The 20000-nt window shown below is 35.7% G+C and overlaps 2 protein-coding genes across 2 annotated transcripts in view; one reads left to right on the top strand and one right to left on the bottom strand.

Annotated features, from left to right (window-relative positions):
* Positions 1-16486, top strand: part of LOC125047629 (serine/threonine-protein kinase ATR-like) — a 24155-nt gene extending 7669 nt beyond the window's left edge. The window contains exons 14-49 of the mRNA XM_047645935.1: positions 1-146; positions 749-1070; positions 1296-1435; positions 1614-1785; positions 2535-2632; positions 2906-3071; positions 3234-3350; positions 3563-3819; positions 3934-4104; positions 4214-4322; positions 4626-4738; positions 5717-5913; positions 6086-6193; positions 6377-6507; positions 6862-7134; positions 7370-7566; positions 8410-8539; positions 8757-8903; positions 9026-9131; positions 9417-9564; positions 9876-10145; positions 10624-10845; positions 11164-11321; positions 11564-11712; positions 11902-12128; positions 12399-12589; positions 12694-12866; positions 13086-13229; positions 13413-13570; positions 13936-14059; positions 14256-14363; positions 14852-15105; positions 15401-15554; positions 15702-15809; positions 15919-16053; positions 16219-16486. The exon at positions 1-146 is cut by the window's left edge and continues 15 nt beyond it. Coding sequence (XP_047501891.1) covers positions 1-146; positions 749-1070; positions 1296-1435; positions 1614-1785; positions 2535-2632; positions 2906-3071; positions 3234-3350; positions 3563-3819; positions 3934-4104; positions 4214-4322; positions 4626-4738; positions 5717-5913; positions 6086-6193; positions 6377-6507; positions 6862-7134; positions 7370-7566; positions 8410-8539; positions 8757-8903; positions 9026-9131; positions 9417-9564; positions 9876-10145; positions 10624-10845; positions 11164-11321; positions 11564-11712; positions 11902-12128; positions 12399-12589; positions 12694-12866; positions 13086-13229; positions 13413-13570; positions 13936-14059; positions 14256-14363; positions 14852-15105; positions 15401-15554; positions 15702-15809; positions 15919-16053; positions 16219-16392 — 5997 coding nt within the window. The 3' untranslated portion in view covers positions 16393-16486. The remainder of the gene's footprint in view (positions 147-748; positions 1071-1295; positions 1436-1613; positions 1786-2534; positions 2633-2905; positions 3072-3233; positions 3351-3562; positions 3820-3933; positions 4105-4213; positions 4323-4625; positions 4739-5716; positions 5914-6085; positions 6194-6376; positions 6508-6861; positions 7135-7369; positions 7567-8409; positions 8540-8756; positions 8904-9025; positions 9132-9416; positions 9565-9875; positions 10146-10623; positions 10846-11163; positions 11322-11563; positions 11713-11901; positions 12129-12398; positions 12590-12693; positions 12867-13085; positions 13230-13412; positions 13571-13935; positions 14060-14255; positions 14364-14851; positions 15106-15400; positions 15555-15701; positions 15810-15918; positions 16054-16218) is intronic.
* Positions 16487-16596: 110 nt separating this feature from the next.
* Positions 16597-19725, bottom strand: LOC125047630. Its single transcript, XM_047645937.1, has 4 exons — positions 19482-19725; positions 18498-18676; positions 17963-18128; positions 16597-17792 (listed from the first exon to the last, which is right to left on the bottom strand). The coding sequence occupies exons 1-4, from the start codon at positions 19710-19712 to the stop codon at positions 17661-17663; spliced, it is 708 nt and encodes a 235-aa protein (XP_047501893.1). The 5' UTR covers positions 19713-19725; the 3' UTR covers positions 16597-17660.
* Between the last annotated feature and the right edge of the window lie 275 nt (positions 19726-20000).

Raw genomic sequence — 20000 nt, forward strand, 5'->3', positions numbered from 1 at the left:
GGGGGTGCTGGAGGCCAACAATTAGTGGGTGAAGTTGTAGGTGCTGTTTTACATTTCCCTGATAACAAGACTGTACAAGCTGGAGCTGCTTCCTTGAATCATTTGTTGTGTGCTCTTCTTAATCACACTACAGTGAAATGTCCAAAGTAATTATCCGCATTTCACTTTTTTCTTCTTGAACAAAAGTGATAGAGCCTTATAGTTTGTATTCTGTGATTAACTCAATGCCACCAGGCTCTGCTAGTGCTTAGCCACAAAGCAGTCAATTAGTAGACCTTGTGACCTTACCTGATTTCACCTTTCCTTGAATTGGTGGGAAAAACGTTTTCTTTACTAATGCTATAAATATTGATGGTGTTATTTTTATTATAGACATTATTATTCCTATAATGTTAATGATACTAGTAACAGTAATATAAAATAACGTAAAATATTTTCAAAAATCAAGGAAAGGGGTAAACAGGCGAGACAGACAGTACTCATAATTGACTCATTGGTGACTTAGTACAAGTGTAGCCATTTATGTATAAAAACAATTAGTAAACTAAACTCAACATGGCCATGGCATGTACATACATGCCATGCCCATCAGGTTTGGGTTAATTTGTGCTGAATAAATATTTATAGTATGACTATATACATGTTCTGATTATATTGTTAAGTTAGTATGCTTGTGGTGAAGCATATACAAAACATATATTAATAATGATCAAAATTAATATAAATTGATAAGATAAATTTTCTTCAGGTCAGAGGAGGATACGTATGGCCCAAACATCCTTGTCTGCAGAGTATGCAAGAATGGAAATTCAACTAACAACTTAGACCCACAGCGTGTTGATCCAACACTAGTGTCTCGTTTCCTCGGATTGCTAACCCACTCTGACACAAAAGTCTTAGTGTCGATTATTGACGCTCTCCCAGCTGTTATCACCCATACAAAGCTGAACCCTCATATGATCAATCAGTATCTCTCACTGTTAGATCACCAGGATAAGCAGGTTGTCTCTGCCATGTGTAGACAACTCTCAGAACTTGTTTGTCAAGGTGTACAAAGTGATTCAAGCCAGGTATTATTTCTCAACTTGGGGTCTTCTTAAACTTAGAGGGATATTATGGGATTTTATATTGGTTATTATTAATATTATTGATAATTTATTATTGATGTTGTTATTTTTATTGTCATTATAATTAGGATATTATTATTATCATTATTATTGTTTTTATTAATATATTATTAATATTAGTATTAGTACAATCATTATTTGTTGGATATGTACATATATTTTTCACAGGATTTGAAGTCTGCTCTGGTGTCCAAAGAAGGAGAACTAGTTCTTTCTTACTTGAATGAGCTCTTCAGGACAGCTGAAAGGAAGAAATCATCAAGCAAAACATATCTTGCTGTATTAGAAGCACTGCATTATCTTGTCAGGTTGGTTATCTAACTTTATTTATTTATTTATTCTAATGACCGTCTGGAATATTTCATTATTCTTATTTCTGTTATTATGCTACTTACTGAATTAGAATTGTTAAAGCTATAAATTGTTTAGTGATATTCATATGCTTAATGTTGTTCGAATCAACACGTGTTGATTAATTGCCAACAGGTGTCCTCTAGGTGGATTGACAGGTGGGGTGCTTGTACTACTCTTACGGTGTTTAGCAATAAGTGATCGGCTTGTCACAGCACAGGCTCATCTCATCATCCACTCCCTGGCCAATACTCTTGGACTACCATTGAAGGACCTCTATATCAGACACCGCCAGTCTCTTGCTCAGGTAGGCCTCTGATTTATCTTGGGTAATTTGAACCTCTTTTTCCCCCACACGTTTCAATTATTTTTTTTTATAACCTAACATCGCTGGGAAAATGCTGTGCTCATTTTAGATTTTTTTGGGAAATGTCTCTGCACATAGGTGGCTCTGTTAGCCACAAAGGAGTCAATTAGTAAACCTTGTGATCTTACCTGACTTCATCTTTCCTTGAATTTGCGGGAAAAGTTTTTTTTTACTAATGCTATCAATATCGATGATGTTATTTTTATTATAGACATTATAATTACTATAATGTTATTGACATAAGTAGTGGCAATATAAGATAACAAGATATTTTCAAAAATCAAGGAAAAAGGTAAACAGGTGAGACAAGTAGTCATAATTGGTTCAATGGTGATTTAGTATAAATGGAGCCATTTATGTGCAAAAACCATTAATAAAGTAAGCTCAACGTGGGCATGGCATGTACTACATGCCATGCCCGTCGGTTTGGAGTTAATAGGATTTTCCTGGAGAGCACAGTTATAAATTCTTGCTTGGGTCTAGAATTTTAGAAGTTATGTTTTTTTCTTTTTTAAGTTTGGGATATGCTATTTTCATATTTACAACTATTAGGTGTGTTGTAGTAGTACAACAGGGATATAAAACAAAAAACATTATACTTCCATCTCTGCCCTCTTTCTTTTTTAATCAATAATTTCTAGATTGTACAGTATTTAATCAGTAATTAAATGCATATTTTCAAATTTTAGGTATTGTCAGAAATAGTCAGACCAGGAGAAGTGGGAGCAATGCTGAGCCATGTTGCAGAGGTTTTTGAATGGAATGTATCCTCTACAGGAAGTACCAAGTCAGTTATTGGAAGTTAAGGAGTTTATGCTCGTTATTATACCATTAACTTGTTTAGCCTTTATTGTCAGTTTATATCACCCTCCTTTACTCCATTTTTGTCTTTTGATCCTCTCAATGAATCAAGATATCATACAACAGATTGGAAAATATAGTGATCTCTTTTCAAGTTAGACCTGCATGAAATTGCTACTGATCACAATAGTGGGAAAAAGAAAGCAACTGAAAATAATGGTTTTGTTGCATGCTGTTTAAATGCTTGTATTTGTTACAGAAATCAAGGCAAAAGCAGTGTAGGACAGTTCATAATCAGTCAGATACGGCATTTACTACCAGCATTAGCTGTGCGTGCAACACAGGAGGCTAAGCCAGGGCTACTGCAAGAGTTAGCAGGCTGCCTCTCTCTTCGCCTGCGAGACATTCTCATTGATCATTTCCAGGTTGCTACTTATGTCTTTTTGTTCCTTGAGATAAAGGAAAGGAAACCTGAAAATGTGTAATTTTTAAGAGCTGTCTGAGTTACACTTTTTGTTTAAATATTAAGAATCACATTACAGAAATATCTTCCTCCTATAATGAAGTTTTGGCTATATCCTTTACAGCATATTTTGGCATTCTTAGTATTCCATTATCCTCAAGAAGAGCAGGAGGCTGTATTAGACTTCATAGCTTCCACTACAGATATCCACATTCAGAATATTAGAAGATGCTCTGTGCAGGTACTGTTTGATTTAGCTGTTGGTGTCTAGACTCTAAGGAATAAAGTATGAATACATGTTGGCTAGATATATATGGATATGTGATTGCAGATATGAAAATGAATATGAGATGGATTTTGAATGAGTTGTTGTTGGTCAGCCTAATAAAAGACTATGATCAAGTTTGTCATAGTCATAGTGGAATCTATGTTTTATAAATATTCTCTTCACAGAACCAGGTCAATGAATTGATCCTTGGTTTGCATGACCATCGGGATGCTGTCTTGCGAGAATTTTCCCGTATGCGAGCCATTGAGCAGAGCAGTGATCATAACACCTCAAGTAGACTTACGAGAAAGACCACCATGGAAAACAAGTTCTCTCACGATCCTGCAACTTCAAGAGATATTGCTGAATATTTGGCACCTCGACTCTTAGGAATTTTAGGATTCCTAGACAGCAAGCTTGTGTCATCTTCCACTATGTACAAGTAAACAGAAATATTATTTTGATAGTTTCTTAAGTTATCTTGTTTATTTTACCTTCTAAAGTATAGCATAATTTTTTGATGAAAAAATTTAATCAAAATACATCTGTTTTATAGGGAAAAGCGGTGTGCTTTGTGGTCACTAAGTGATCTTCTCGTAGTTATGGGAAGACAGTATATATCTCCAGTGTCTAGGAAAATCTTAGCATCCTTGAAGACAGCACTCAAACTCAGGGATGATGAGTTCTTTGATATTGGGTGCAGTGCCTGGACAAACTTCCTGTACAAGTGAGTCATACATTAGTGAGCATTTCTCAAATGTTGCTGAAATTATGTCACAGTATATTATTTTGAAAAAGGCAACATAGGCCAATGTGGATTTTCATGTCTTCTATAGCCTTGATGAGAGCACCTTGGAGGGTTTATTGGAGGAAGTAGCTGTTGTGGTGAAGCCTCTGGTCAAGGAGCGACCTCAGCAGATGGCACCAGTTTTGACAAGTGTCTTGGTAAATATATTTCTTTCATTAACATCAGATGTCTCTGTGGCTTGAGATATAATGTAATGGAAAGATGATTAAGGCAGTAGTATATATTCTGCAGTATATCACATCAGTAAACATGTTTTTATTCAACAGTGGGTGTATGAAATGTTTTTGAATTCTCTTATAAAGTCATTATTAGGTGTAATTTATTCTTCAGGTCAGATTCTTGCAGATCCAAATGTGAGATCCAGCAGGAATGAAATTGATTAACTGTTAAACTGGAATACGACACCATGATAAGTACTTAATCATGTCACTTCTCTCCAGGTTGAAATGCCATCTATTAGGCCCCTTCTAGGAAATTTGCCTCTCCTTCCTGAAGACCCAGCCCTTACACAGGTCAATCAAGCCATCTTAGAGAGACAGACAAGAGTGATGGGGTAAGTACAGCTTTAATAGGATATATTGTTCTCTCAACATTGGTTATTATACTCCATTTTCTCTCTTTCCCAGTCTTAAAGTTGGTCACACATAATTACATCAAGAATAAGAACAGTTATGTCAGTGGTTACAGCATTTCAGATATTTTCTTCATAAATTGTTCCAGCCAATAATAGAATTCTCTCAATAAACTGTTGAAATTGAGATTGAAAATATTGATTTTGCCTGGCTAGATTATGGATCTCACTGACAAGAGGTAGGCTGTAGTTTCAGCACTTTTTCTTTTTTTTTCTTTCTTCCTTCCTTCCCTCTTTCTTCCTTTCATCTTTCTTCCTTGGTCCTTTCTTTTTTTGTCATTTCCTTTTTCTTTTCTTTCCTTTTTCTTTTACATAAGAACACTTCTCAAAATATGGCTTGTGTATTTCTTTTAAAAGTTTGGAGGAATTCAATGGGAAGGGGAACATTCACCAGACACCACTAAAAAAAAAAAAAATGGATGGAGCAGCTCGAAGAATGAATATTCAGAGAAAATAATTGACCTCTAATTTTAAGAATTGTTTCTGTTATGTAATTTTTTATTTTATTTATTTATTATTATTATTATTATTGTATTTTTTAGAGCTAAATTTTAACCAATAAACTGCAGCAGAAGAGTTGAAAGCCTTTGATGCTATATCAGCACTGTATATTAGAAGTGCCCAGTTGAATAATCACTTATTAACACAGGCTGGGTGGGACTAATACATGTTGGCACACTTTATTATCTGTGAGATCATTTATTGTATTTGATGAAGGACAGAAGGAAATACTGCATTTGATTTGATTTTAGTTCTGGCTGTATTGATGTAATTAGAAAATGGAAAACCCTTTTTCAGGAGTGACATCATATAGGCATTGTGATACACAAGAGGGGAAAATAAAGGAGACACACCATTAATTTCTGACAAAGGACTCAAAATTATAAAATATATTTTCAGAGGCAGTAGAGAAGAGGTAGTAAGTGCCTTGTCACCTGTATTGCGCGGTCTTAGTCATGAGAGCTTGGATGTACGTCTTCATGCTTTGAATCGTCTGCGTCATATTCTTCGCCATAATCAGGAGGCTGTCCATCATCTCACGACTGATGCAGACACTGTGCATCCAACTGTTTCGGAACTTTTCAGCATTCTTTTAGGTAAGGAGGTAGTGATATAATATGAAGGATTGCTTGTGAGAATATGATATACTGTATTTGCTGGTGCTTTAGACACATCTTTTTTATTGTTAAATGTATAAAAAAAATTGCCCTGCGTCTAATGCTACTTAATGGGATACCAAATATGTAAATAAATTGCATATTTTAAAAGGTCAATGCCGTGAAGTGGAAGAGGAGGTGCAGGTGGCTGTGGCAGATTGCCTTGGTCTCTTGGGTGCCATTGACCCAATGCGACTCTATACACATTCCAACATTAAAGGTATTTATACTTAATTTAGGAGATGAAGTTTGGAAATGGTATGATTTGATTTGTCTGATAAAGAGGTGAAATTCACTTTGTAGTATACTTAGTGTCTGCTTATTATAAAATTGGGAGTTTATTATTATTATTATTATTATTATTATTATTATTATTAATAATGTTTATTGCATTTTATTGCAGAGGAACTGAGCAAAATACATCTGAATATTGAAGAAGAACTTTTCATAGTGGAATTGGTAACAGAATTAGGAAGAGCCTTCTTAGCTGCTACAGATGCCAATACCCAGACATGTGCATCATATGCCATGCAAGTATGTTATTATAAGTGATTGATGTAGTCAGTTGATTTTATTATCCTAATCTTTTCTGTCTCTGAATGTAAATATTAAATAATTTACCTGTTAATTTTTTATTAATGAAAACAGTTTTTGATTTTCATATTGTCTCATGAACATATTTGATATAAATATATGAAAGTGCAGTCAAAGGATTCCCCCCCCCCCCATGTATTATATTTTCATATTGCAATTTTCTTATATGGTTAAAATGGTTCAAGTCCGTTTTCTGTATTATCATTTTTAGCATTATTTGTAGTAACTTGTTTACAATAGAAAGAAAAATATTGATCATATGGTGACACTCCAAGATTCTTAATATTATTCTAGGAAGTGACAAGAGTTTATGGCATCCGAGAGAGGGGCTCAGAAGGGGCAACACCAGTTGGTTCTGGGGCTTGGGACCGTTTGCCTTACCAGATGCAGGAGATTATTTTCCCTTTGATGACCTCAAAGTACACTGTGGCCAACAGCAATAGTCGATCAACTTCAGGACGTCCTTCACCTATCTACGGAAGTTCTCGGGCACAGACCTTCCATCAGTGGCTTACAAATTGGACATGTTCTCTAATAGACTTGCTCAAAGGAGAAAGAGCTTTTCAGGTAGATAGCAAATATGTTTGTAATATGGATATTTTCGTTTTTCATTTATATTACTAAAGATGTTATCTACAGACTTCGATTCATGTCTAGAGGTAATTATTATGCTTTAAGACATTTATAAAGATATTGAAATACATGCCAAGATTGAGCATTTGTGTGGTTTATCTGCCATTAGTGGTAATGGGATTTATATTATTTTTTTTAAGGTGTATTAATGAATATGGTACTGTGACAGGTATTCAGTGCCTGCAAACCAATCCTCCGTAGAGACACAACAACAGCCATGTATTTGTTACAACCTGTGCTGGTATGTGCATTAAGGGAGTCTGAGCAACATCATGAGACAATTCTCAAGGAGGTTTTAGCTGTAATGAAACACATGGATGAGAAACCAGTGGCAGAGCAGCCTTCTACAATCTCCCTGGAATTACAGTAAGAATTTTACAAATACAGTTGGTTATTCATTGAATAGTTGTTGCATTTTTGTAAATTAAAATGTTTGTAAAATACATAAGCCTGAGTCTTAAGACATTCATTAATAGTTTTATATATGATTAACTATGCTATTCTCTATGAGTAATATTTTTGTAACAACTATTTTTGATAAGTAGTGTAATAGATATAATATTTTATCATTCATAAATTAATGTCTATATCATGTTTTATCAATAGGTATATTAGATTGCGTCAGATTCACCTGCCCCCACCCCCAATAATATGCATATGAGCAAAATTAATTTGATCAAAAACAGTGCAGATAATGCAGATTTCTTTTTCTTTTTCCAATGATGTGCTTATGAGCAATATGCATTTGATAAAACACAGAATCAATAATGCAATGTAGTAATCTACACTGCAAGAGGTTGGCTTTCTAATGGGTTTCATCAAGCAACAGCAACATGCACTCGGAAATCACATTACAATGTATTATATTTCTTAAACACCCTGCTGTTTTAGTTATATGATGCCACATTGTACATCCATTGGTTCTAGATTTAAGCTTTCCCCCACTCTGCTTCATTTCAAATTGCTATTTTATCTCTTTCTGTAACTGCTATGAAAGTCTCACATGATATTTATGTAAAAAAATATTACCAAAAAAAAACATTACCCTTTAGCATATATAAAGTCAGTCTTAACCAACCCACAAATGATGAGTTAGCATATTCTGACCCAGAAGATACACAGAATACAAAGATTTTTTTCTTATCTTTTTGTAACTGCATGTTTCAAGATTGATGTATGGCCTTATAGTTGAACATTGTCTTTAAACAGGCATCTAGCAGTTCAAACATTGTTTACTGCTTTAGACTATGTAAGTAAGTGGATACAGAAACAGAGGCAGATTGAAAATGCATCGAAGAAAGGACGCGGAGCCTTTACACCTTCCATGGAGCTACAACAGGTTTGTAACCTTAATATTTATCTTTGTAAATGGATTTTCTCTCTTTTCATTTTGCTTGATGAATAGTTTGAGTTATTAAGTTACAGTCTTTGCTATATCTTGCTTTTGTTTCATTGCTCACATTAAGTGTCTTTTTTATAATGTTTTTGTCATACTATTAGCTACACCCATATAGAGTGAACTCCAAATTCCTGATGGTCCTTTTGTATTATCTCAGGTAACAGGTTTTCTAGAGAAGATTCCAGCAAATTTGCTTGCACAGACATCTTTTAAGTGCCAAGCCTACCATCGAGCGATGCTTCATATTGAAGCCTTTTTAAAAGATAATCCAAGTCAGCTGAAAGAGCATCTTGGTTTTATGCAAGTAAGGGTTTTTCATAGTACAGATGATGAATTTATATTATCATTGAGTAAATAAGAACAATTTGTTGCATAAAGTAAAGTAAAAATCCTAGATCTGTGGTTAAAAAGTATTTTGTGTTTCAGCGCATATATGTTTCCTTGGATGAACCAGATGGTGTTGCTGGTGTAGCAGCTATCCGTCAAGAGGATCCATCTTTGGATGAGCAAGTTATTCAGCATGTTGCAACAGGTGACTTGAGAAATTTATCTGTAATTTCAAAATACGATAGATTTTGGTTTTGTTATTTTCAGTTAGGATTCATTTCCAGGGATATATGTAATATTAGAAATATTCAAATGGTGCTGGAAGATATTTTGCACTGGCCCCATCCAGAAACAATAAGCACTCCAGGAGCATACCTGATGTACTGTAGTACATTATTGTTATGAGTACTTATCACATTAAATCCGTATTTCTGAAAGAATCATGTATCTATACAATCATACACAGCATAACAAACGCTTTTATTCACAGGTCGCTTACAAGATGCTTTAGGATGCTATGAGCACCTTTGTGTTAGGCAGGGATCAGAAGAAGTATACAAGGGTCTTCTGGATTGTTACCTGAGTTTGGATCAACCGCACTCAGTCCTTAACATAACACATGGGCTTCTTTCTAACAAGTAAGTGATAATTACGATTTAAAGCATAGATCTAGTTACTTATAACTTTTGAGTTAAGTTTTGACTGTATTTTTAATTGATGATATTCTTGCAGATAAATATATAGATTTGAAAAGATTTTACATATTTTTAGATTTTGTATGGTATTAATAGTTGTACTAACAGTTAAACCTGATTATGTGATAATCAAAAATCCTTGTAAAAATGTATATTTCTTTTGTGTAGTATTGTAGATTGTAAAAAAATGAGACACAACTTTATTTTTTGAAAATTTGTCATTTTAGAAACTAAAATATATGACTACATTTCAGGCCTGAGCTTGAGGCATCACTGAATGAATACCGTGTTGAGGCAGCATGGAGACTTGGCAAATGGGACTGTCTGGAAAAATACCTTGAAACTAATCCTAACCAGAACTCTTGGGGTTCAGGTGTAGGCCAGGTCCTTCTTGCAGTCCGTGCTCGTGACTCTGCAGCATACCAGTCAAGTCTGCGTCGCTTGCGAACACAGCAGATTGCTCCCCTGTCTGCTGCCAGTATGGAGAAATGGGCATATCAAAGAGCATATCCAAACATACTGAGGTCAGGGAGTAATTATGACTTATGTAAATGCACTTTAGCCTCTGAGGATAGGATTTCTCCTGGAATTTGATACACATAATGTACTGAGTACCATAGCTCCAAGCCTAGGCTACCTGAAATGTGATCACATAATGCAAAATGGAAAATAAAAAATTCAGTAAGGTTTTCATTGAATGTGCATTCTTACATTAAAGTAATAATCTTTACAAGGCAGACCATAATAAGACTGACACAGTCTATAGCATCACCCGATAAAGTTTTGAAGAAAGGTTATGTTTTACTTGTTTTACCAATATTGATAACATCTGAGCTCTAGGTTTTGAGTAGTTAGTTCAGGAAGTTTGTTTTTTGTCAGTCTTGTGGTTAACATATTTTGTTAAATATATGGTTAATTGATAAACATGGGAAATATTGAAAATGTATGAATGACCTTTAGTTGATTTGATTCATTATTGGTTATTTGTTTGTAAAATTCCAGACTACACATTCTTACTGAGCTGGAGGAAATGGTATCTGGGTTACTTCAGTTTAACCAGCCCACTGATACAAAAATCAGATTTTCAAGTCCAGAGCTGAAGATGACCTTGGATCACCAACAGCAACCCCTAAACCTTCAGGAACTTGTTGAAAGATGGGACAAACGCTTGAGCCTTGTTCAGACATCCCACCGTTACCTTGAGCCAATCTTAAGTTTTCGAAGGTATGGCATATTAATTACACAATCAAATAATGCATTTGATCTCTACTGTTATTCCTATCTTTTCTTAACATATGTCCACTTTGGACATCATTTAATCAGCATTGGTGCTGTTATGTATTTGTTTTTTCTTCTGCTATTCATAGGATCCCAGCTGAGTCCTTGAAAATCATTATGAAGTACATTAAGATTTCAGCTACTAAGAGACTGTTGAAACATATGTTGAAACATCTGAAAAAAAAAAAAAAAAAAAAAAAAAACTATTTTGTTGCTTCAAGTTTATGTAATATATATATAATTAATATATATTCACACCAACAGAACCTTATTAGAGCTTGGCCGAGAGTGGACACAGAAGAGTGATTCATCTTTGAGTTCATCTTTAGTCACCCGCTTGGAGAGTTCATGGCTTCATAGTGCCAAAGTTGCACGAAAGGCAGGACACACGCAACAAGGAGAATGGGCTCTTCTTGGAGCAGGTAACCTTATGAATTTTTATTATTTTTATCATTTTTTTGGCACTGATTCATTTAGGGGGAAAGGTTTAGGGTATTTTACCAGTTTTATTATTATTATTATTTTTTTTTCATGGATGTAAGTTTTAAGCACTTTATTTGTACAAAAATATTCTAAAGCAGAATTTTTATCTTTCATTAAGTGAAGGTATTGGCTGTAATTGAATGTAAGTATATGCATGAAACTTGAAGATTATCCTAAACAGGGTCAGGAAGAGATGTTTTTATTGAACGAGCAAAGTGGCACTGGGTGAAGGGGGAACAGCATCAAGCCGTGACGACTCTAAACCGTGGGATGGAAAAGTTCTTCTCCTCAAGTGATGATTACAGGGGAGATACTGGCAAGGAGACACAAGTCAGTATTGTATGAGAATATTTTATGATTATAATTTTAATAGATGTCTTTAATAGTTCTTACAGAATGATACATTAGATAAAAAATAAAGAGTGAACACATCTTTGATATAAAAATGTCTTTATTGATATTGACTGGCAAATATGCCAAATTTTGTTGATTGTAATTTATTTGAGACATACATTTTAGGAAGAGCGCATTGCCTATGGTCGTGCCAAGTTGCTCCTTGCAAGATACTCTGAAGAATCAGCCACACAGGAAGTCAACACTATCAAACAGTATTACCGAGATGCATGTGAGATGAACAAGCAGTGGGAAGATGGGCATTTCCACCTTGCTATGTATTATGACCGTATTTTAAGTTCACTTGATGTTAAGGAAAAACCTGTGGAGTGGATCCATCACATAGTCTTAAGGTTTGTAATACTTTTTTGTTTTTATAGTTTGGATTTTTAGTTATTTAGAGTCTAGTGGAATTTAGGGTTCTACTATTACGTTCTTGGGTATATTTATGCCTGTTGCCATTATTTCAGTAAACCAAGTTGAAATTCTCTAGTTATCTCAGTCAGATAGAAAATTGGTGTCTAGGTGACCTCCCACTTTACGCTGGACTATTATCGTAGGAGGTTGTTGGTCCGGGGAGACCTTATTTTCCAGCTAAAGGATACATCTCTTATTTTTCATAGTTTTGGAAAATCACTCCAATATGGCTGCCGTCACGTCTATCAGTCGATGCCAAGAATGCTGGGATTGTGGCTAGAGTTTGGAACAAGAGTCAGTGAATTAGAGGCTAAAGAAGAAAAGTCTAGGGTTAGCAGGAAAAACACCCCCCTGGACAGCCACAGGGAAAAACTGGCAAACCTTAATGGTGCTGTTGGTATGTAGACTACATGGAGCCTGGTGTTTAGAAAAAGGAATGAGAAATTTGAAATGTGTCTTCTTTACCTGGATACACTCTCTGACTAAGTAATTTTCTTACAGGAAGCTTGGTAGATCGACTGCCCCATTATATGTTTATGACAGCACTGCCACAACTAATTTCCAGAATCTGCCATTCCAACAATGAAGTGTTTGTTCAGCTGTGCAAGATCATTGCTACAATGCTCAGCAGTTACCCACAACAAGCCATGTGGCATATGATAGCTGTGTCTAAAGTAAGAGTTCAGTTGGGATAATAATGACATCAATCAGTTGAATTTATTGTTTGAGAGATTGTATTATTTTTATGTATGCCAAGGTCCACAGCCTATGGTATTTTTTTTTCATGTTTACTTAGTGTATTCTAGTTTTTTAAATAAAACTAAATACGGTTCCTAAGACTTAAATATATTTAATTTCTTGTCAGATAAAAAAAGATTTTATTTTCATTTCAGTCTTCCTATCCAATGAGAGTTTCAAGATGTATTGAGATTTTTGAGACTGCCAAGAGAAAGAACCCAGATTTGCACAAATTTATTGCTGATGCCACCAAACTAGCAGACAAATTTCTTGAACTCTCAAATAAGCATGTAGAAAAGGTATGTATTACAACAGCGACTGGAATGATTAATGATTAACATAGTATGGAAGGTATATAATGTTTAGTTTGAGATACATTATCTCAACAATAATGCAAAACTAAAACATACTGTGTAACAGACCATCGCACAGGCACATCTTGCCCAGTTTTGATGATATTATTTTTCTCTCTCTTTCTTCAGGGAGTGCCCCAAGTAAGCCTGAACAGCTTATTACGAGGACTTCCAAGACTACTATCTGACACATCTTTCTCAAGCATTATCCTGCCTCTTCAGCAACAGATGACTGTAACAACTCCTGTGTCTTCAGATGCTCTTCATTCTCACAATCCATTTCCCAGGTACTTGGGGAGATATTGGTTTATAAATAGTTTGTAGAAGTTATGTGCAGGGTACTTCAACATCCAAAATGCATAAGTAGCCCTATTTCATTGTAAAACCATTCTGTGAGTATTATTGAAACTCAGCAAGTTTTAAAGTAAAAAGCAATTTTGTACATTTTGAATATACTTCGAATATTGTGATTTTTAGCATCATAATATAAGTTACTTGTTGGTTGTGTTATCTTATGGAGTACATACTTTACTGAAGATTATATGCAAGGATAGTCTTTTATAGTTTTGCAGAAAATTTAAACATGAACATAAAGAATATAACAATAATTGGGATAGTTATGTAGGGTATAACATGTTTTGTCCTTTTCTAGAGCTGAAGTATTCTTAGCAAGTGTTGAAGATCAAGTGGAAATTATGCAGTCCCTGCAGTTGCCAAAGAAAATAACATTGCGAGGTTCAGATGGCAACAGATACATTATGATGTGCAAGCCAAAGGTAAAATAATTTCATTATTATTTTTATTCTTCATATTTTCTCCCTCTTCTGATTGTCAGGAATATGCATGTACTGTTACATATTTCAAGTTTATATTAAATATCTGTCATGAATATTACAATATTTTACAATTTTGTGGTATTTCTTAATTCAGAGAATTAGTCTTGTAATAATAATAAATTTACAAACTTTACAGGATGACTTGAGGAAAGACTGTCGACTCATGGAATTCAATGCATTTGTCAACCGCTGCCTTGTGCAAGATCCAGAGTCCAGAAGGAGGGATTTGCACATTAGAACATATGTGAGTGTTAATTGTTGTTCCTATTCTTATTAGTGTCTGGGTGAACTAACTAATTCTCTCTCTCTCTCTCTCTCTCTCTCTCTCTCTCTCTCTCTCTCTCTCTCTCTCTCTCTCTCTCTCTCTCTCTCTCTCTCTCTCTCTCTCTCTTTCTCTCTCTTTCTCTCTCTTTCTCTCTCTTTCTCTCTCTCTCTCTTTCTCTCTCTCTCTCTCTCTCTCTCTTTCTCTCTCTCTTTCTCTCTCTCTTTCTCTCTCTCTCTCTCCCTCTCTCTCTCTTTTTTTTTTTTTTTTTTTTTTGGGGGGGCAGCTTATTTGTTACAGACTACAGTTGCATTTAGTGAGTGGAGAGATACTAAAATGGCTCTTAAGCCAATAATTGTATAAACTCTATTCAGAATAAATCTAATATAAAATGCAGATATAATACAGGAATTCAGATATTGCAATAAAAAAGTCATTAAATGTATATTAACAGCATTGTTTGATTACAGGCAGTAGTACCTCTAAATGAAGAATGTGGCTTGATTGAATGGATCCAGAACCTCAATGGCTTGAGGCAGATCCTCCACCGCATCTACAGAGACACTGGGATATACATGTCTGGCCAGGAACTGAAGCAGAACATGTGCAAAATAGACACACCCTTAGCAACAAAAAGGGACATTTTCAAGAACAAACTAGTTCCTAGACATCCTCCTGTGTTTGGGGAATGGTTTCTTCGAAATTTCCCGGATCCACAAGCATGGTGAGTGAATGGTACAGATGTTAAATCATGTTTTGATACAGTGCTTTGATTTTTTTTTTTTCTGGTTTAGTGGAGTTTTAACTAAATATTTTTTTCATTTTAGTCTTTGGAGAATATGTAATAAAATCTTACGTCAAGAATCAGCTTATCTCATGATAAAAGTTTCTCAGAAGAATATTAGAATACAAGAAGCAAAGTTTTAAGATGTGACATTAATTTCACTGAATAGATAAGAAAGTTAGAATAAATATAAGTTCTAATATATACAGGTATGAGTAATGATATTTAATTCCAGGTTGAGGGCAAGACTGAGCTACTGCCGCACCACCGCTGTCATGTCCATGGTGGGCTATATTCTTGGTCTTGGCGATAGACATGGGGAAAACATTTTATTTGATTCCTCAAATGGTGACACAGTACATGTGGACTTCAACTGCCTTTTCAACAAGGTTTGTGATGAGCATATATTGATTACTTTTAACATTAATGTATAAATTATGCTGCAATAATTGGGAGTGAAAAGAAGGAGGAGGAGGTTAATGTTACCTTCATTACTTTTATTCCTCAAGTTAATTTCAGCTTCATTTATACTCCAGGGAGAAACATTTGACTGGCCTGAGCGTGTTCCATTCCGTCTGACTCACAACATGATTAGTGCCATGGGCCCTACAGGATATGAAGGCATCTTTCGGAAAACTTGTGAGGTATGTGAAGAATAGGAAAGTTACTGTTCAAGTGTGTCTCATCATCTTATATAAAATTCAGGTTGTACAACTGTATGTGCAAAGTAATTCAGCCTCTTTCATACAATAGGTTACAATGCGGGTGATGAGAGATGAGCGAGATGCCCTCATGTCTATACTTCGTCCTTTCATCCATGATCCTTTAGTGGAGTGGTCACGAGGAGATAAAAGTGCCAAGAACACAGGTGAAATTAACAACGAAAAGGTATGCTTTAGTGATTCAGTGTAATAAAAGATGTGCAAGATAAAATGATTATACTCATTTTTTTTCTAAATACTTATGTCTGTGACAAGGAGTTGTTTCCCAATGCAGGTTAATATTCAAAGATCTGTAAACCTTTCTAACTGTCTTTCATATTCATCTTTCTAGGCACAAATGCATGTCAGCAACATTGAACATCGTCTTAGTGGACAGATTCGTACAAAGGGGCGAGGTCTCAACCTTCCTCTGTCTGTTGAGGGGCAGGTTAACTCCCTTATTGAAGAAGCTACAAGTGTAGATAACCTTTGCCAGATGTATATTGGATGGGCAGCTTATATGTGATGTTTGATTGAAGAATAGCTGGTTAGCTTAAGCCAATTGCAAATTATAAAATTAAAAATTTCCTTTGTATGGAAAATAATTTTGTACTTCTACATTTCTGTATTTTTATTATCCCCTTTATTAAACATTTGACTGTCTTTAGATACAGTTATAGCATTAGAAATGAAAATGAAAAATGTATACACAGAAGAAAAGATCTGCTGCAAATGTTTGGGAGATATGCAGTTAAGATGGTAAGGAAACCTGTTTTTCAAAAAATTCATATGCTTTATAATGCTTTTACTGAATTACCTCTGCAATCTATCTTCTTACAGAACTAACGGAATCCTCATTTATTTTCAATAATTTGTTAACATTAATACACATGACATTGGTTCTATATTATTTTACCATAGTTGTTATATAATCTATTACAAGGACCAATTACCTGTCTTTTACTTGGTTATTAAGGTTGTTTCTGCATACATTAACAGAGGATACATTTGCTGATTGCCAACATTACCATATGCCTGTCAATCATTAAGGTAACATCTCCAAAGTGGCATGATTAGCAATTTATCTGGTTTCATATTTATTTTGTGACGCTTCTTTTAAAGAACTGATAATTCTGGTGTGGAAATGAGATCTCTGTTGAACCTTTCTTAGCTGTATGAAACTAAATTTTATCGACTGTGATGTGTCATAGTTTGAATTCCATGTTAAGGTATAGTAGAGTGGCTTTGTGTAGGATTTTTTTTTCCCCCAAACAGCAAGAACCACCAATGAGCACCAGCTTTTCTGAGAATTATAATTTCAATTTTAAGAGGCAATCACCGTCAGGTAAAATTGTACAAATAACACCCTGCTATTTATACAAGGTTACCGGCATGATATGTTGTTTTCAAATCATTAAGAAATGGATCTAATACTGTTCAAGGGCGAAAAAACGGATACAGATTCCCGAAAACTACAGCCATATAGTATTGTATTGTAGGTGATGTAGGAATGGTAATTATTTCTACTTTATTGCCAATACTCTCGACTAACATGTCCATACTTATCCAGTGAAGTTAGTGGGTGAAAGCAAGAGCTGAAACAGTAATTTTCGGCCCTACTATTTAGCGATAAATATCTAGACACTTCTGTTAATGATATAACAGAAACTAAATGTTTTAATTATATACATTACGCACTCGAGTTTTACTAAAAATGAAAATGTGAGCATGCAAGTTACAATCTCTCCATTTAAAAACTACGAAACCTATCTTAAAAATACGTTTTGAATATTTCTATACTAGTAGTCTTAAAGGGCAGAACTTTTCCCCAACGAAGACGACGAGTGCGATGAAGTGACCCAAGATCAGGAGGTAAAAACCTCCTTGAAGATGGCCCACGGTTAGAGGAACACGGCTGTTGTCATCCTGTTACAATAATGGCAAAAGATATTACATACTGATAAACTAATTAATAATGTGAAAAAGTATAAACGTATTTCGTCATTCGTAGGTTTATCATAACAAAAATATGTAACAATAATAAGGATATATAAGCTATTGGTAGACAAGTATTTCTTAAGGACAACGACTCGTACATCAGGTTTGTAATTCCAAACGGCACTCTTCTGTACTCTGTTTGTATCCTTTCTCTCCTCTATGACTCTGGCCTTGACCACGTCCCCGAGCCAGTAGTCAATAAGCCCCGCTTCGATTTGCTGCTGCATCGCCCTTGTAATTTGCCGACGGAATGGGGCACCTCTCCTGGTGATCGATACATTTCTTAATTTAGTGCCTGACGTTCCTTCATATTCAGTGTATTATTTCGCCATGTATATCGCATATATTGCATTTATACCCCCACACCCCACACACACACACACAAAAAAAAAAAAAAAAAAAAAAAATCGATGGGTAAAAAGAAGCAACCTTCCTAACCCCAACCCCCATGCTTCACTCATGCAAAAATAATATATCCCAGAATAATCAGTAATGCCTGTGCCCCTTACGAATATATGCCACAAAGTACAGCATAGAGATGTGTATGTGCGTGCCTTTGTAGATTTTAACAACTTCCTCTGCATTATTAGAATCTGGAATAAAGACAAGGTTAGTAACTCATAGAAATGTCACCTCAGTCCCCAAGAAGTCCCTGCAAACTTAGGATACTCCACACGGCTGGTGTGAATAGGCGAGTACCCACGGACGTTCGTATACCGCAGCGCCACCACGGCCGTGTTCTGGAACTTCGTTGTGATGAAGGAATAGCCTCCTTGTAGCACCATTTCCATGTTCTCATCCAGCTCGTGTGTCTAAAAGGGAAACGATGAAAATGTATCTAAGGATTATTATATTATGTGATTATATAACTGGTTTCAAGTGGCTCTGCGACTAGAATTTATTAATCAAATCTATATGCAAGCACCCCAGCTACAGTAGCAGAAATATCCTAGACCAAGTTTGTGGAAAAGGACCCTGTGCCACCTTCGTTGCATTTAAAACCGAAACCAATAATGCTGTGGACTACAATGGAAGCATTTTGCCTAGGCATTTAGGAAGAGGAGAAAATTCTCCATACCAACAAATTGCTAAAGTCATGGCACCTTTCAGGCGTGCTGGCGTATCTATGAGACAGAAAATATGAATAACTGAAAAAATGTACCTTCGGCACCCCATTCCACCTTTCTTTAACGATGGGACTGAATTCTGCTTAATGCGGCTAGACGTATTCTCCCAAAGAGAGGGCCCTTCCAAGATAGCTACTTGCTTCAACAACAGTTTTAGCGTGTTCCATAACCTGCTTCAGCACCAGTAAGGAACTTATATCTATATCTAAATTAATGTGTATGAGTATGTATATGTATATATATATGTAATGTGTGTGTGTGTGTGTGTGTGTGTGTGTGTGTGTGTGTGTGTGTGTGTGTGTGTATGTGTATGTGTATGTGTATGTGTATGTGTATGTGTATGTGTATGTGTATGTGTATGTGTATGTGTATGTGTGTGTGTATGTGTGTGTGCGTGCGCGCGCGCGCGAGTGTGTGCGTGTGTTTGTGTTTTATGATTAATATCCAACCACTGATCAAGTAGACATTTTAAGCCACGTAACGGGAATACCTCCATGCGCCGGAATACTTCTTGGACATCAGGGTCCGTGCTGAGCTCGAAGTACGACCTCGAAGCCCCCAGGAGAGGCTCGCTGCCCCACCGCCAGCCCTTGCGTTCAGTCAGGTCGTGGAATGTGTTGACCTCGGCTTCCCTGAGCTGAACAGTCAAGTGCGCGACCAGGGAGGAGCGATAGCCAGAACCCGCTACCACACTTAGTATGGCCAGGCAAATCACCACCATCTGTGGAAACGTGAATTACATCGTGTGTATATCAAATTACAAAATATTAATATCCACGTTTAGTACATAGCATGGAACGAAACGCATGAACGTTTTTTAAAGAAATGAATGAAATGCATAATGTGTAAAGGATGCAATAAAACGTGATGTTTCGAGGCTAAGCAGACTGGTTTTACTTCTTACTGACCTTTGTTCAGTATGCCTACATGAAGAGAACATCCCTGCCTCCTTTTGCTCTTCAGTTTAAAGCCTTCCTGCACCTCAAATGCCACAGGAAACACTCCATAC

The sequence above is a fragment of the Penaeus chinensis genome, chromosome 41, assembly GCF_019202785.1.
Source record: "Penaeus chinensis breed Huanghai No. 1 chromosome 41, ASM1920278v2, whole genome shotgun sequence".
Lineage (NCBI taxonomy): Eukaryota > Metazoa > Arthropoda > Malacostraca > Decapoda > Penaeidae > Penaeus > Penaeus chinensis.

Coding starts and splice junctions, on each gene's coding strand:
- LOC125047630 (XM_047645937.1), bottom strand. CDS start 19,712: ATGGTGGTGATTTGCCTGGCCATACTAAGTGTGGTAGCGGGTTCTGGC. Junction 18,129..18,497: donor GGGACTTCTTGGGGACTGAG/GTGACATTTCTA, acceptor ATCGATCACCAG/GAGAGGTGCCCCATTCCGTC. Junction 17,793..17,962: donor TTTGGAATTACAAACCTGAT/GTACGAGTCGTT, acceptor TTATTGTAACAG/GATGACAACAGCCGTGTTCC.